General features: G+C 39.9%; 1 protein-coding gene across 50 annotated transcripts in view; it reads left to right on the forward strand.

Annotated features, from left to right (window-relative positions):
- The first annotated feature begins 840 nt into the window (after positions 1-840).
- LUC7L2 (LUC7 like 2, pre-mRNA splicing factor) overlaps positions 841-18,185 on the forward strand; it is a 65,565-nt gene continuing 48,220 nt past the window's right edge. The window contains exons 1-10 of one of the 50 annotated variants that reach the window (XM_074036103.1): positions 841-1,269; positions 4,117-4,393; positions 6,206-6,323; positions 6,412-6,845; positions 7,212-7,305; positions 13,121-13,197; positions 16,162-16,232; positions 16,653-16,725; positions 17,262-17,339; positions 17,816-17,910. Coding sequence is in view for 30 of the 50 variants with exons in the window: in XM_065542634.2 (XP_065398706.1) it covers positions 13,626-13,727; positions 16,162-16,232; positions 17,262-17,335; positions 17,816-17,910 (342 nt within the window). In the remaining 20 variants the exon portion in view is untranslated. Of the gene's footprint in view, positions 1,270-4,116; positions 4,394-6,205; positions 7,306-13,120; positions 13,198-13,456; positions 13,728-16,161; positions 16,233-16,652; positions 16,726-17,261; positions 17,340-17,815; positions 17,911-18,185 lie in introns of those variants that run through there. The other 49 variants (XM_074036085.1, XM_074036112.1, XM_074036105.1 and 46 more) reach the window with 49 other exon arrangements.

Raw genomic sequence — 18,185 nt, forward strand, 5'->3', positions numbered from 1 at the left:
GTTTGTTCTCACAGCCACGCCATAGGAGACATGTGACCACCTCCACGAGCCCTACGAGGGGTAGAACTAAAGCCAAGGCCCCAGTCAGTCACGGGCCGGGCTTCAGAACCCAGGCTTCCCCGCGGTCAGCGCCGCTGGCTTCCTGCTCCACGAGATCGCCTCCCCAGTAGCTCAGAATACACTGAGTTTGATGGTTTCACATTCAGACTAAGCCGCCCGCGACCTTGTAGGTAACGATGAATCCGAATGGGTCGGCGCGCCTGTTTCTTAGGGTACTACTTTTGGATGCTTTCTCCTGAAGTTGACACTTCCCAGCCGAGGAGCCTTAAAGCCCCACGCAACGGAAGGAACGCGGCCCCGGCGGCGGCGAGACAGGGCTGCTCCCGGCCGGAAAAAGGGCACGAGAACCAGGACGCGTCCACGCCACTCGGGGCGGGCGTTCGCCCCGAGCACGCCCACCTCAGACGCCAAGGAGGCTGACCGCAGTCGGGTCTGCAATGGGCATGGTCTCTACTTACTTTCTGCCCAGGCTAAGCCTCTAGCGCATTTTGCTAATTTGGGTCTGAATAGCCATCACCGCGGGCCGCGCAGCCTTAGCCGCCAGTCCTACAGCTCGGAGGGAGCCTAAGGTTTGGCGCCTCGGGGCGGATCCGGCTTGGACAGTCAGTTAAGGAACCAGAATATCGCGAGATCCAGGGTAAAGGGACGGGAGGAGCGCGCGTGCACGCGCCCAGAGCCGTTAGGGTGGAACTCCACTCGGGAGGGGCGGGCGGAGCGATACAGCTGGATGCCAGTTGGTGGAGCCCCCGCGGGAAACGACTGAGCGCGAGGAGCGTGCGCGCTCCCGTCGTGGCGACGGTGGCGGCGAGCAGCGTCAGAGCTTGGAGGGGGGGTTGACGGCTTCTGGCGGGTGGCGGTGTTGAAGGCGAGAGCTCGCTTGGCCCGTGTCGCTTCTGTCCCAAGAACCGGACGGAGAGTGAGGGCACGAGGGTCGCTGTCGGGGGCTGTCGTCTTCCACGTACACGTCGTCGTGAGGAGCGCAGTCCGGACTCTCTCGCAACCCCTCCGGCTCCCTTTCCGCACGCCTCGAGGCGGCGGCGGCCACCGAGACAGCAGCGCACCTTCCCCCATCCCTTCCCCTTATTCCCCCGCCCAAAAGGGCCCGGTCTGCGCCCCACCCCCGCCCGTCCGCCCGCTACGCCGCCGCCATGTCGGCGCAGGCCCAGATGCGCGCGATGCTGGACCAGTTGATGGGCACCTCCCGGGACGGTAAGTCTCTGCCAGGGCCCTGGGGGTGGGGGAGGGGACGGGGACGGCGAAGGGAAGGGGTTCTGAGGGCGCACCTGGGCGCGCGCGTGTGGCTGAGTAAGGGGCTCCCAGATTGGTAACACGAGGTCCCCGGCCCCCGTCCCATCCAATCAGGGCTTGGCAGGCGGGCATGGGGGGCGGTGACCATGCGGATTGGCGGGAACTGCTGCCAATGGGGTGAGGCGGGGCCTGGAGGCAGAAAGGAGAGTTTGTGCTTTTAATGTTGACTTGGCTGGGACGGGAGAGCCCGCGTCTCTCTTGCGTAGTGGGGGGCCAGTTTTGTCGCTGGTTAGGTACCTGCGGACGGCTAAGGCCTCCACCCCCGATCTGATTCCTTAACTCAGAGCTTTGGGATCATCCCTCGCCGCCGTCCTCCAGAGTACCTAGAGAGAAGCTTCCCCCTCCTCCTCTTCCTGGGTCAGGAGGAAACCTTTATTACTAACCCAGTCCCAGAGATGCACCCTCGAGCCCCACAGAAACAACCATTTTTATGGAAAATCTGACCCAAACCATGGTTTCTTAAGTGGGTGTGTTTGGCCCCATTTTGTGAGAAGGAACATGTTATGGCCTGTTTTTCCGAGAGACCTCCATTTTGTTAGACAATTTAATAGAGGCTTTGTTCAGTAAATATTGACAAATCTTGCATGTGCCCCAAATAGAACGATTTTGAAAATTTGGTACCCAGTGAAGTAGAATTGAGGAGAACAAAGATCCTTTCAGGCGCTTAGTTTAGATTCTGTATAGAAAGCCCTTGATTGCTGGATTATCCTTTGTCATAAAGAGAATATCGGAATAAAATGATGAAATGCTATTGCTTTTTTGGTGATGATAATTAGTAATGTACTCTCAAATTCAACTTAAATCCATTTAAATATGTAGGAAAGGTCTAGTTCATTACTTTCTTAACACAGCAAAATCTTTGGTAGTTTTTATGTGTTGTTTGTTGAGGCAGATAGTTTCTTAGCCACTTAGGAAATGCTTTTTTCTTGACAAGTTATTTAAGTGTATTGATTTAAGAGAAAAGGCACATCTTAAATTTAGTTTTTAAGTTACTCTTTTAATTTACATGAGTGCTTTACAGCAAAATATGAGTAGATTTTAAAAACTTCATTGCATTCAAATCTTTCAGCAGCGCATAGAGTGGCTTTTCAGTGTTCACATTTTCAGTTTTAATAAAAACCCATATTGGGAACTTTTCTTTGTAGAACATATGGACAAATAGGTATAGATGGCAAACCTACTTGTTGTGTAGAGAGGAAAGATTGTGAAGGAAATTAGTTTTGTATGGAAAGTTAACATTAACTTAAAAATGCCACTGGAGAAACTTAACTGTTACCATTTCTCACGTTTAAATAAGAATGGTTGCTTTATCACTGCAGCATGTCTTAACATTCCTCCTTTTCCAACATGAGAGAGGGTATTGGGAACGGGCTTCATTGGATCCTAGCTAACAATAATCTGTGTAATAAAATTAAAGAAATTATTTAAGACTTGCTTTACATGATCCTTTTAATCCTTGATGGATACCATTTTTGGGATCTTCTTCATGGATTGGATTTCTTAGTTTTACTGGGAGGGTAGTTGAATCAAGGTAAACCATCTCCTGATAAGTTTCTGAATTAGGCAGCCCGTCTAGTATTGCAAAGCTAAATTTAAATATATATATTTCTGTGTGTGTAGTCAGCAGAAACATGGATTTCTTAAAATCCACTTTGTGTATTTTTTTATGTGTCTGTTACTGGATTTTTTTTTTTTTTGACCTTCAGACTTAGAGGATTTATGTGATTGAACTCATATTTACGAGTCCACAGTATTGTTTAGCTGAAATGACTGGATTTTCACTGTTGTATTGGGTCAGAAGTAAAAAGTATTCTACTTTCAAGGAAAAATAATTGAGTGGAGTTTTTTTTAGATATCAAAATCCTATATATGCAAAGTAAGAATCAGAACTTTTTTTTTCTTACCATTTAATGAGTTTATATATATCATTTTATGATTCAGGACTTTTAATAATTAGGATTGTTCTTTTTTAGAGTACAGTCAACTTCAAGTTACCCAGGGATAGGGGAACATGGAAACGTCCCCTGAATAACACCATGTAATTTGAAACCATTTAATGGGAAGCCTTGTATTGGACACACAAACAGCTTATGGGAATGCTGTTGGGTGTCTTTGGCACTAAGAGGTGGAAATGGGGATCCAGGAGGTGGGAGAGAGATGGAAAAGGTAGGTAGGAGGGTATTTAAGGCAACTCTGTCCTTTTTTAAAAAAAAAATTCCAGAGACTATAAAGCAGCTACTCTCTTTTTTGGTAGTGGGGTTCAAGGTGGCAGTGACCCCCTCAGCCCTTAGTGTCCTGTCTGTGAAGGAATCTGAAGTGGCACAGAGTCCTGGGGCTTTGGGAAAACATTACCTCCTCACCCCCTCAAGGTTTCTTCCTCCTCCCCTTCCCAACAGTTTTTAATTAGTTCCTTTTAAAATTCATTGGAGATTTAAGTCTGTTAGTTAAATATACCTTAACTTGAATTACATAAAGCAGTTAATCATTTAGATTACCTAAACTTCACTGGAATCCTTAGGAGTAGGAATTTTGTTAGCAGGGAATTGGAGAGGTAATTTTGGATCACTGGGCACTTCAAGAAAGGGCATTCCTGGGTGAGTGGTGGAAGTTGGGGGCTTTAGATGATCTGAGGGCAGCATGATGGTGCCGGGAGGCTGGGCAGGGGGACTGCCAGGAGGTGGGAGAGGAATGCATAAGGGAAGTGGGAGGGCCAAAGACAAACTCTGCCTTCTTTGCAATTTTGCCTAGGGCCCTGGTGGTGGCAACCGCCTGTGTGCCACTGAAAATCGTGCCGATGCCTGGCATACTGCATAAATGGAAGCAGGGTACCGCGTGAGTTGAAACATTGGTCACACTATATAAAGTTTGTATATGTGAATCAGTGTAACTCATACCCATATAACTGGGGGTCTGACTGTATTTGGATTTTTCTGATAAGGCATCATGGGCTAAGGAAAAGAGCACTGGGCTGAGACTCAGGAGACCTGGTTTCTAGCCCCAGCTGTACCTCTAATTGTAACCTTGGGTAAGTCACTTACTTAACCTTTTTTGCCTCAAGTTAAATCTGTAATTTGTTATATGGGAAACCAAATAATTTCCTATGTTATACTCAGAAATGTTAAAAAATAAATATATTTTAAGTTTTTTTTAGAAAGGAGGAGCTGTAAGTAGATAGTAATTACTGGTATCTTATTTTATCTTATTTATGCTTCATTACGTTTTATAAATATCTTTCTGTTTTAGTTGTTAGTATTAGCACGGGGGAGAGGGATAATTTGTTTTCCCTAAACATATTCATTCTATTTGAAAGCAGGGAAGAGGTGCACAGGAAAATCCAAGAAACAGTTTGAGAATTGTCTGTGTGACGATTGGAAGAACCCATTCCCCTCACACAGACTAGGATCATTTTTGCTCAGTTGGATTAATTGCAAGGATGTTCCTTAGCTAAAGCCCCTGTGCCAACGAATATGGTTTGGTCAGAAGTCTCTGGTCTTGATCCCAGCAAAGTCTAGGAAGATGCATGCAATAAGAATTAAATAAAATTGAGGCTGTGGATTTAGATTACATTTTTTTGTTTGTTTGTTTTTTTGTTTTTTTTTTTTTTTGAGACAGGGTCTCTGTCGCCCAGGCTGAAATGTAGTGGCACAATCTCAGCTCACTGCTCCAACCTCCACCTCCTGGGTTCGAGTGATTCTCCTGCCTCAGCCTCCCGAGTAGCTGGGATTACAGGTGGCCGCCACCATGCCTGGCTAATTTTTGTATTTTTAGTAGAGACGGGGTTTCTCCACGTTGGCCAGGCTGGTCTCGAACTCCTGACCTCAGGTGATCCACCACTCCCAGCCTAGATTACATTTTAAGCTTAGAAATTGGGTAAGTTACAGAAGGTAATTCTGAGGGTTCTGTATCTCTTAATTGCTTTTACCTTTAAATGGGAGCAGAGACCACCTTTGAAAGATTAAAATAGGCCAGGAGTGGCAGCCTGCCCTCCAAAACAACAAGTAGACTAGGAACGTTAGATAGAATTTTATAGCATCATTAGTTGTCCCTTATGGTTAGGGACTGTTTTGGGCAAGTTAAAACTTTCAATAATTTTAACTATTTTAAATGTTAATCTTTCTAAATTGTAGGTAATCTTTCTAAATTGTAGGATATACTTCCTCAGTTAATACATTAATCATAATATTTTTGCTGATCAGTTGTACAGTAGTTATAGTTTGTGGGATATAAAACTGAAAGGATACTCACACTCATCTCATACCCAGGAAAATACAGTTAGGAAAGCCATTTACCTGTTGCTAATGTAAGATTAGTAATACATACCCGTATAATCTGTAGGATAGTATGACATTTGTGCCTTTCTGCAAAATTACGAAACCAAAGTTTAAAGTAGTGCGTTCTTTAATGGATTTTATTTATAAAATCATCTTTACTGTAATCTGTGTTCCTTGACTTTTCATCAACATTGAAAACATTTTCTCTTAATTTTTTTCTCATTAACATAATGAACCATATTCATTTTTTGGTGAGTTATAAGCCATTCTTTTATTCCACTTGGATTGTTCATTTTAAGTGAAGGAGGCGGAGCCTTTAATGTATAAGCAGACGTTTTTGAAATAACAACAGGATATTTCTTAGTCTAGAGCTTGTAAATTCTTTAATATAAGGAATTCTATAGGATTAAACAGTAGTTTCTCTGAGTTTCAGTTAACTGTTTAACTTTATCAGAGTTTCAGGCATATCCAAAACACTGAAAGCACCTGCATAGTGAATCAATGAAAAAAGAAAAATTTTCCTCATTTTGCATTTTGAACTCTGAATAATATTTCTATCTACACAGCAGCCCAGAAAACAATAAAAGTATCACTTCATATAACATTGCATCGTTCCTGGATTCTCTACAGTTGTTTAGCTCTCCTCAAGTAAGCATATGCTTCTGAGACATTCTTTTACTTCAGGTAAATATAAGCAAAACAAAGAAAAATCATTTTGTCTATTTCTGCATCAGTTCTATAAGGAGCAAGTAAATTCTTTATTTTCGTTTAGGTTGGATGTTGTCATATAAGGATAGACGGTAGTGTTCTACATGTTCAAGATGGGCAATAGGAATTCAATGGCCATGAGGTGTCATGGATCAAGGTCAGGTTTAGTGAATCAGGTACTCTTCAGTAACAGGTGGTTCATACAACGCATTGAAGCTTAAAGTTGCTGTGAGTTCAGCAAGCAGGAGGATTGAGAAGACAGGTTTAAAACTAAAGGTCAGTAAGTGGGCAAGACTAGTTAAAGGAGGCAGGTACTCCCCAAAGATGGAATTCCAGAAAAATGCTTGAAAAGGACTGAATCCTTAAGCCTGCTGCTGTTACTATGTAGAGTTCTTGAGGAAACAAGCAGTTTGACATAACTTAATCAGTCTACTAAGAAACTATAAGAAGATGAAGTTGGAACATCTTGCTGGAAAAAGAATGAGGGAGTAAATGAGGGTAAGTTTCTGACTGGAATCTTGTGAATTCACAACTTGCAGAAAAGCTATTCTGTTTCCTTTTTGTTTAGGTTCTCATGCACTCGCAGCAGCTAGAGTAGATATTGGGAGGCAGGGCCAACATAGATCAGTTTTGCAAGATTATTGAGGATATAGAGAAAAGTAATTTGTAAAAACTCTGAAATCATCTGCAGCTCCATGTTTTTGTTTGAACTAAATAACTTAGGACTTTGAGAAGTCAAAGCCGTCAGAAAGTAACATGAAGTCCATTCAACTGAATGTCATATTTTTCTATTAGCATAGAAAAGAATCTTTAAAACTTCTTTTCCAAAAAGCACTCAGTATTGACCCATATGTTCCAATGTAGTTGTGAACCATGTACAACTGATGTTTGACTTACTTGACTCAACATGAAAGGAATTTAACCAGCTGCCCTTGCTGAATCTTGTCTCCTGAATATGGTAAATGGTTTTTGTTTTTAATCTTCTTAATACCTTAGATTTCTGCAGACCCCAGTTTTTTCTTTTAAGAGTTAATTGATAATTATTGGATAGTATCTATAGTAATTACCTGGCTGTTCTTTTCTGTATTCTGCCCTGCTATTTGTTTAAACGGTAGACTCTTCTCTTAAAGTAACTTTAATAGTTTAACTAATAGTTAAAGTTACTTGAGGGTATGTTTTAGATCAGGGACTGGCACTATGGCCTCCTGCTTTTGGTAAATAAAGTGTTACTGGAACACAACCATGCCGATTCATATACATATTGTCTATGGCTGCTTTGGCTTATGACAACAGAGTTGAATGGTTGCAACAGAGTCATATGGCCTGCAAACCTGAAACATTTACCATTTGACTCTTTAACAAAAAGCTTGTTGGTCACTGTTCTGGTTTAGTTATTCTCAAAGTGTGGTCCTTGGACCAGCAATTCAGCATCACCTCAGCATCACCTTGTATTGTTAGAAATGCAAATTCTTGGATCCACCTACTGAGTCAGAAATTCTGGGAATAGGCCCCGGTAATCTATGTTTTTAGAAACCTTCCAGGTGATTGATACACATTAAAAGTTTGAGAAACCTTCTTCTAGATAAATGTTTCCCAAATGTTTGTCACACTTAATGCCTTTATTATTATTATTTATTTTTATTTATTTTTTTGAGACAGAGTCTCTGTCCCCCAGGCGTGAAGTGCAGTAGCCTGATCTTGGCTCACTGCAACAGCCTGATCTTGGCTCACTGCAACCTCCACCTCTCGGGTTCAGGCGATTACCTTAGCTTCCCGAGTAGCTGAGATTACAGGTGTGCACTGTTACGCCCTGCCAATTTTTGTATTTTTAGTAGAGATGAGGTTTCGCCATGTTGGCCAGGCTGGTCTCAAACTCCTGACCTCAAGTGATATACCTGCTTTGGCCTCCCAAAGTGCTAGGATTACAGGTGTGAGCCACCATGCCTGGCCTTGCCTTTATTATTTTTTACTGTTTTCTATTTATTTAATGTTTTCCTTTATGTCAACTCACTTTCTAAAAATTTTAAGTTAATTTTAAAATGAAAGTTTATACCACCATAAAAATAAATACAATGAGAACAAAATAATTACTATACCCTAAAGTATAGTAATTATTGTGTTTTGTTAACTAGACTCTTGACACTTAGGGTCCCTGTGCTAAAAATTAGAAGTTGTTAAATTTATTAAACAAGTACTGTTGCAAAATGGGAACTTTTTTTCTTGTGATTAATAATTTTCTAAGTGAGTGGTATTTAAACGTCATGTTGGCAAAATCATGTAACACTTAAAGTCATCTTCTGTGCAGATCTCATACTTTGGAAATTACTGTTCCAGAGAGTATTCATGTGAAAGGAAAGCTGTTTGAACTATATATATACCCAAGCCAGTAAGCAGAAATGACTGGACAGAGATACAAGCCTGTGAGACAGAGAGATCTAGGAGATCTCTAGAGAGGTCCAGCTAGACCTCCAGGGTGAAATTACCTCATTTAGCTCGATTTCTCACCTCTCCTTTAGTGCTTTGGTCCTCGGGGGTCAATGGTTCTGCAGGATTTCACCAACTGGTTCCACAATGGGAATGTGAAAAGGTGCCTGACTGTGGGAGAAGCTGCTTAGCAAAGAGAGGCCTGATAGAAATGCTAGGGGAAGTGGCTGTGAGTCTGCATTACGGATGGAAGCAGAGCGGCAGGGCATGTTGCTAGGACTAAGCAGTCGATTCACCTGAGTCTGGACACCATGTATGAGTATTTGAAAAAGTCCTGTTACAATTTAATTTACTCCATGGTGTTAGAGGGAATGCTTCCCTGCACATGGTGTTCTATATATGTATTGGTTGGTGTGCTTTAGGGTATAGTAATTATTTATTTATTTATTTATTTATTTTTTTGAGACGGAGTCTTGCTCTGTTGCCCAGGCTGGAGTACAGCGGCCGGATCTCAGCTCACTACAAGCTCCGCCTCCCGGGTTCAGGCCATTCTCCTGCCTCAGCCTCCTGAGTAGCTGGGACTACAGGCGCCCGCCGCCTCACCCGGCTGGTTTTTTTTTTTTTGTATTTTTTTTGGTAGAGACGGGGTTTCACCGTTTTAGCCAGGATGGTCTCGATCTCCTGACCTCGTGATCCGCCCGTCTCGGCCTCCCAAAGTGCTGGGATTACAGGCTTGAGCCACCGCGCCCGGCCTATAGTAATTATTTATAGCAATAGATTCTTAACTTTGCATAGTATCCCCAGGTTGCTGAGTTGCTTTAGTTATATCTTTATTTCCTTTTCTTAGAGATTATAGACATAATTTGCTTCTGTTATCTTTTGACTGAAAATCTATTGGGAATGAATAATTACACTTGAATGTTTATTTTTAAGTAATAAGTTCTATGATAGGTGTCTGCATTTGAAAAAAATGTTTTAAAAAGTACAAAGGTCAAACAAGCATCTATATGATTGAACAAATGTTATTTTGCATATTTCTGTCAAATTTTAAAAAGTGGATAAAGCGGCCGGGCATTGTGGCTCACGCCTGTAATCCCAGCACTTTGGGAGGCCAAGGCGGGTGGATCACCTGAGGTCAGGAGTTCAAGACCGGCCTGGCCAAGGTGGTGAAACCCCGTCTCTACTAAAAATATAAAAATTAGCTGGATATGGTGGTGGGTGCCTGTAATCCCAGCCACCTGGAAGGCTGAGGCAGGAGAATTGTTTGAACCCAGGAGACGGAAGTTGCAGTGAGCCGACACGGTGCCAGTGTACTCCAGCCTGGGCGACAAAGTGAGACACCATCTCAAAGAAAAAAAAAAAGCAACAAAAACTAGGAAGAAGTGGATAAAGCATTACAAATAAAGTCTTTTGTGGTCCCCTTCACAGTCTCAGTCCTTTCCCCAGAGGCAACCCTTTTCGTAAATTTGTTGTATATTCACTGTGACACGGTATTTCTGCTCTGTTTAGTTTTAAGGCGCACGTCTCCTTCATGGCAATCTGTTTTTCATTTTAACTTCTTCCTTTATCATTGGGTTGTCTATCACCTCTGTCCTTTGATATCCTCATCTTTTTTTTTCTTTTTTATTTCTTTTCTTTTAGATTTGGGGAGGCTCTGGTTGGCTTCTGTAACTATCACCAGCTCATGAGAACTTGTCTTTTTTATTATTTATTTATTTATTTATTTATTTATTTTTTTGAGACGGAGTCTCGCTCTGTCGCCCAGGCTGGAGTGCAGTGGCCGGATCTCAGCTCACTGCAAGCTCCGCCTCCCGGGTTCACGCCATTCTCCTGCCTCAGCCTCCCGAGTAGCTGGGACTACAGGCGCCCACCACCTCGCCCGGCTAGTTTTTTGTATTTTTAGTACAGACGGGGTTTCACCATGTTAGCCAGGATGGTCTCGATCTCCTGACCTTGTGATCCGCCCGTCTTGGCCTCCCAAAGTGCTGGGATTACAGGCTTGAGCCACCGCGCCCGGCCACTTGTCTTTTTTAATAGATAAATCAGCCGGTCACTTTTTCTTTGAATCTTTTCAACTATTGCTTGGTAGCCAAAAGATAGCTTTCATTACTTCTAATTTTGTATATAGAAAGTTCTGGATGATAGGAAGGCATCAGCTATCCAGAGTGCAGTTGTTACTATATCAGAATTGCAGCTCTGCAAGTAAGTATCAACATAAAAAATTTAGCAGGCTGCAACTTTTTATGCCATGTATCTTAAATTCTTTATAACCCATTTTAGGACTTAAAGTAACTATTCAGGCTTTTCTGGTGTCTCTTGTAAATTTAGGAAGAGAAATAAGCTGATAGATTTCCTAAAGCAGGGTACCCCCCAAAACATGATGTCATTGATCCCTGCCAGCTGCCAAGACCTTTTGCTTATATTAATACAGTGAGAGAAGATAGGTGCAGGGCATGGAATAGAGCCCTTGGAATGGAGATTCTTTAGTATTCCTGTTCTCACATTTTCATCATCACTATTCTGATTAGCTTCAAAAGATCCTACGAGCTTTTTCTTCTACTATCAAGGCTGTTTCCCAGTCTCATTCTTTATAATCTTGTGATACGGATTTTTCACAGACAAGTGGGCCAGATTTTTAACATTTTAAAAATGTTATTAATCTTTGATCTTATCCAGCAAGAATGAACTTGTTCTGGAAATTTCTTCTATAATGGGCATTGCATTTTTAAAATGTTCGGCTTGTTGTGGGGATTATGGTGGGGGGTGATACTAGTACTTATTTCTGATTATAAACTTGTGGGACCATATGAACCAGAAGATTAAGAAGGATAGCTTTTCTGAGCTGTATGGCACCCTTGTGTTTGCATTTTCTGGAGGAAAGGAAAGCTGCTTTGTTTTATTAGAGATTACTTGATGTCACATTTGGAAGGCAGACTGTCATAATTGTTTTTTCCCATTGCCATCTTTGGCATAGTAATCTTTCTTCCCTTATGTAATAAATATATGCCTGGAAAGTTTTACATAGATCAAGACATATTAAATGTTTTCAAAGCATCTGTATTATTATGTTAAGACATGGTGATGAGTCCTTTTGTAAAATGAACCCTATACTTTGGACTGTTTAAATATACAGTGAGTTAAACTGAGTGTATGTATGAACAAGGGAACATGTAGTAAGGGAGTAATGTTTTTTTAAAAGGTTAATTACAAAAGGATTTGTATAGGTGGATTTTAAGCTGAATTCTAAAGGAACAACAAAGGTAGGTGGGAGAATTTGGTAGAGTGGGTGAGAAAGTTTGAGGAAGGTGTAAAAATGATCAGATTGGCTCCTTAGTATAATAGTTACTGTGCAGCAGTAGTCATCGCTTTTACTTTGATTCCACATGAAGACACAAGGGTTTTTTGTTTGCTTGTTTTCAGAGAGAGAGCCTTGCTCTGTGGGCCAGGCTGGAGTGCACTGGCGCTCTCAGCTCACTGCAACCTCCAATTCCCAGGTTCTAGTGATTCTCCCATCTCAGCTTCTTGAGTAGCTGATATTACAGACATGTGCCACTACACCCAGCTAATTTTTATATTTTTAGTAGCAACGGGGTTTCACCATGTTAGCCAGGCTAGCCTTGAACTCCTGACCTCAGGTGATCTGCCTGCCTTGGCCACCCAAAGTGCTGGGATTACAGACATGAGCCACCGTGCCCAGTGACACAAGGTTTTACTTGTGCACTGCTTTAGATCTCTTCCTGCCCTGGGCTAGACTAGAAATTGGCCGTGGATCTTTGTACAGTTCCCACATTATTATATGTGAACTCAGCAGCTTATGTTGGAAGAAATGGAGGGAGGAAATTAGAGGGAAAAAGAGGGAGGAACATTTCTCTGCATTTAGGGATTCAAGGGGTCAGAAAAACAAGCTTTAAGCTTTTGCTTGTACATCTCTTGAGCTCTAGCTTTCCTTTCACTGAAGGGTTATGGATCTTATTTCAGAGGGAAGGAAACTGTCCTGTCCCAAGCCCACTGTGACACGTGACCCTTAACTAGTGTACCTGTGGGGAGGGCTTCAGTTGCCACACTAGAGAATGTGGGAGGGCTTCCCTTCCCCTGCCCCCATTTATAGACATGGGAGTGTCTCCATTGCTTTGTATGCTGTTGCATTTTCTCCTCCCTCTTTGTTTTTCCTAAGCTAAGCTCTAAGCTAATTCTGTGCAAAATACTGATTGTTTTTATAAATTGCTTGCCATGAATGCCTGATAATGTACAGTAAAATAGGATTCTGCATACCATTAAATATGTCAAATATTACAAACTTTAAGGTTCTTTTGAAATTACAATACTAAACTCAGTTCACTTTTGCTTAGCCTTCACAGTTGTTGATCACATAGCATGGTCATCCACTCACAGCTTAAAAAAATACAGGGAGCATCGGAGAGAATGGGTAAAGTAAAATTTTGATGTTTTTAAAATAGCACCTAAATCTATGAAAATTGATTTGGTTTCTTGTTTGTACGGGAGGGAGAGGGTGGGTAGTACTGGGGGGAGGGGGTGGATATTGGGAAGATAGCATGCAACGTATAAAATCATGTCGGATACTACCTAGGTTAAGGTTGTAATGTTACTAATAAAATTTAAGTGTTAATATATTAAGTTTCAGAAAAGGCAGGACCATAGAATGGAAGTGTTGGGAATTACAGTGGGCTTATTTTTTTCCCTCCTGACATACGGAAGGGGATTTTGAGAATAGCAGTATTTGAGTCAAATTTAGAGAGGAGGCCTCTTTTTAAAGTGACCTGTCCATATTCCCTGAATGGAACTGACTGCCTCAGTACCACCTTAGGTTCTGATACATTGGTGACAGACCTGGAGATGAATAATATGCATCCTCATTTTTATTGTGTACTTGTGACTCAGGTGTTCTCAAAGATTATAATTCATGAAACTCATGAAGGGGTTGAACAAAAGAGGGAGGTAAGAGAGTTGTTGCTTGGTAGAGAATTTGGTAGAAATAGGAATTATTAGAAAAGTTGATGTTTCTATTAAAATGAAAAACACTTGCTAGAGTTCTAAATCCAGTTTCTAATTCTAAAAACTTGGCTGTGTAGTTATGTACAAGGCCTAATGAACTATTATAGAGGTTATAGGACAGAGAGATCTCCATGGTTTTATAGGTGGGATATTTTTTGTTGTTGACAGAAGTAACTTCGTCTGATTTCTCTTCCATTATATTATTTTATTTTATTTTTTTACTTTATACAATAAAAATTTGGATTAAAAAATGAAAATTGTAAGAAATCAAATGTTACTCAAAAAGTGTTCTGATCCCAACTCTGCAGTTCTTCTACATGAAGCCATTTGCCAAAGCCAAATACGGTTTACTTAGGACTGTCCCCCCAAACCTTGTTTCTATAAGCTTTGTCAAAGCTATTACTCCAGGTTGTAGTGCTTGATTTTCTGCTTTCCTTTGATCTAAGTCCTGTCTTTCCTTCGAATTTTGGCTACTTACTGCATGAAGCTTTTCCCAATATCTCCATTCTTGGTGGTAATTTTAGTCTAAGAATTCCTGAAGTACTACCTAATTGAAACATACATTTGATACTTGGATCATGTTATCTTGTATTATAACTTATTACTCCATTAATATATCCTCGGCTGGGTGCAGTGGCTCCTGCCTGTAATCCCAGCATGTTGGGAGGCCGAGGAGGGAGGGTCATTTGAGGCCAGGAGTTGGAGATCAGTCTGGGCAACGTAGTGAGACCCTGTCTCTACAAAAAAAATTTAAAAAATTTTAAAAATTGGTATGTCCTATCTCTTTAGCAAAATCATTGGCTCCTTGTGGGGAGAGAGCTTGTCTTATATGCCCCTTTGTAATTCCATTGCCTAGCACAGCAGATGTGGTCACTGATAGGTTTGATTCTGTGATTTGGATCCAATGTCAGTGTGACAGGATACTTTTTTTCCCCCCATAATTTAGGTTATTTTTATATGACTTTATGCCCACAAAACCCAAAGATAAAACACACTAAATTGAAAATAATTTCTTTTATTATAAGGTGATTTGGTTCCTATTTGCAGTTCTTTCTTCTTCTTTTTATAAAGTAGGCGCTGTTTTACCTAGTTTCTTACGAAAAACATGGTTTGGGCCAGATATCTTGACAGAAACCAAATTATACCAGCATTTTTCTTTTAAAAATCATTGTTGATTTAGCTGAATTGTACTTCCATGGAATAAGCCCAAATAAATTTGTTAAGTACTGCATGGTTATGCAGCCAGATTGTTTTAAAATGTCAACCTTTATTAAAGTCCCCTAAGCAGAACTTTAAAAATATCAATAAACAGTCAGTTGCTATTCTCTCTCAGAGTATTTCTGTATCTCAAATTATTAAGCGTTTTATTATATCATTGTTTTAAAGATTTCTATAAGGCTGCTGTTTGATAGCTGTATTTGTTGTGTTTGCTACAGTTATCAAATATTTATGGAGCACCCATTCATTTGCAGTGAGAAGTTATTTTAAAATGCTTTTTGGCATTTATAGAAACAGATTCTGATTTTAAAAGCTCACCAGGGAAAATATGTACAATTACTATGTATCCATAAAAATTTTAAAAAACACGAAAAAACTCACTAGGGATACTTGCTGGTTTGCTATTTTCCTATTAGGAATTGTTCATATTTTAACTGATAGCTGTGTCTTCAGGGCACAATTAACTTAATATTTGAATGTAAGTTGTTAAGCAGAAATCAGTTACTCTAGTTGATGAAATGTTTGATTAGTAAACTTCATGAATACTGATTTTATTCTAAGGCCTGAGCCAGTAGTTTAACAGAGCACTGAAATGATTCTGCTGTTGCATTACCAAAACATTTAGATACTTTTAGCAGGAAAACTAATAGATACATAAGGGGTTTTTTTGTTTTGTTTTATTTTTTTGTTTCAACTTTAAAATTTTATCATTTTAAAATTCCTTAATATAATTAGGGTACAGATTTAAAATGAAATATTTTTCTTAAATGATAGGAAGCAAAACGCCTGTAATTAAATAGCATTGACATTCTGATATGAGCTTATCATAGTACCATTCTAACATGAGCTTGAGGTCCTCACCAAAGTCTTGATGAAACATACTTTTTAAAGACATAATTTTTTAAAACCCCACTTGGTTCAAAGACATTGTCCAGAGCTCCAGCTTTGGACTTTTACCTGTAGTCAGTCAAACAATTATCTGGGGTTATGCTTGTTAAGTCAGTATTTTAAAAATGAAACACCCTGATTTTGTTCACTTTTGTTTTTATATAAAAGAATCTTTACAGTCAACATGTACTTCTAGATGCTGTATTGAAATTGCTGGCAGAGTTTATTCTATACAAAATGAACAATCTGGCCCCTTGTTTTATTTGTAAAGGTTCAATGTATCTATGCCTGCCTACCTCAATCTGCAAGGGAGTGTCAGAAAGGCCCCGCATTCGCCAAGCCGTGAGTTATCGCTAACTTTTCAGATGTGTTAATGAATGTGGAACAAAAGCAGTTGTGTTTAAAAGGAAAAAGGACCATCAAAATAACTTTCATTATAGTAGCAGGCGTAAACACTAAACTGAATATTCCAAATTGTGTCAAAAATAACCTACTAGAGACGAGCTTCTAGAAAACCTATTGTTGAACTGCTCTGAAGCCATCGTTTTAACTATAAATTACTGTTGTTAAAATTTTATATACCCTGGTTGCAAATTAGAATGTTTTGAAAATATCTTTAACCAAGTTAAAACAATTTGAACAAAATCTTACCCCATCTAAAAATGATAGTATTTAGTTGAATTTAAGTTAAGCTCTTTAGTATATGACCATATAAAGGGGTAAAATTTTAATCTTTTTTGTTACTTACATGTGAAAATACAGAAACTAAATGATTGAATCACATCCTACACGAAGGTTTTTGGAGTGCTCCAGGCATATCATGTGAAGTACGGAGGTATTTATATCTCTTTTGGCACCAATAGTTCTCGCTTCAGTATTTCACCAGTAGGTTTTCATTCATCAATAGTGTATCAGTTTAAGGCTAAAATAAAACACCTACATTTCTTAGGGCTTATTCTGTATAGAAAGGAAACATCCTTATGAGTTTTTTCTTTTGTCTTTCTGAAGAGATTCTAAGCAAAAAAATTGTAACTAACATCTGTATTTTGTTATTGGAGCTAGTTACCTTTCTTTTTCTTAGATTCTTTAACGTTTTGAGTAGATAGCCATATTTGATAAGCAGGTTGGATGCTTCTTTTGCTTAGGAGGTAGGTGTATTGTGTTATATGAAGACAGAATGAATTTAAATATACCCAGTTTGGCAGCATAGAAAAGCTCAGACTACATAAAACTTGGAGGTATGGAACCTTTGGACGCATTAAAGTTAACGTTTCATTAGGCAATGTGCCTTTGTTTGACTGGTGTGTAAGTCCTTCTTCCAGGTTTGTACGCTCTTAAACGCGTTATTCTACCCTCTCTAACTCCTCCCAGCAGCAAAAGGGAGACACTTCAGCTGGAACAAAATAGTGGAAGAAATGGCGTCTGGGGTTCAGTGGGGATTCGCAGTGTGTATGCAATGTTTGCAAGATTATTTTTTATGTTTTTCAATTACTGTAAATAAAAATATATCAATGCTTAGTGTCAAGAAGGGAACATTGTATACCAGTATAAACTCTCTTAGTGGGTCTGCAAGTTGCTTAACCTCTCGGGGCCTCAGTTTTCTCATCTGCAGTATGAAGGAGTTGGACTCGATAATCTTTAAAGTCCATTCCTGCTCTAAAATCCTATGCTTTTCTGAAGTACTCTATTTAACAGAATGCATTGCTTTCTCACTTTGACTATTTGAATTATGTATGCAGTACACTTACTGCAACTGCATGTTGTCTAAAATAGTTTTTCTATAGGATGTATATAAAAACTAATCCCTCTTGAGCTGATTTATAATGTGTGTATATAGCCACACATAAAAAGCTAGTAATAGGGCTCTCAGAATAATACTTTCCAGTTGTCTAACCTTGAATGTTATTAACTCTTCTATATTACAGGAGATACTACTCGTCAACGAATCAAATTCAGTGATGACAGAGTATGCAAGAGTCACCTTCTCAACTGTTGTCCTCATGATGTCCTTTCTGGAACTGTATGTATTTACTAAATGTATTGTTTGATTACTGATATGCTGCAGTAATGAACTACTTGATAAAGTTTTAATTCTGTGTCAAAAGAATTGACTTGTGGGGGGGATTTGCATCCTTTATTGTTTGTTTATTCAGGATGATTACTTAAATCTTCAGTAATGGGTTTCCTCACAAAAGTGGTTGATATGTTTTATTTTACAATATTTTCCATTCTTTACAGCAATTTTTTAAAAGCATGTTTTATTTGGAATACAGAGGTAGTTATATAGCATTTGTA

This window comes from Macaca fascicularis, chromosome 3 (genome assembly GCF_037993035.2).
Source record: "Macaca fascicularis isolate 582-1 chromosome 3, T2T-MFA8v1.1".
Taxonomy (NCBI): domain Eukaryota; kingdom Metazoa; phylum Chordata; class Mammalia; order Primates; family Cercopithecidae; genus Macaca; species Macaca fascicularis.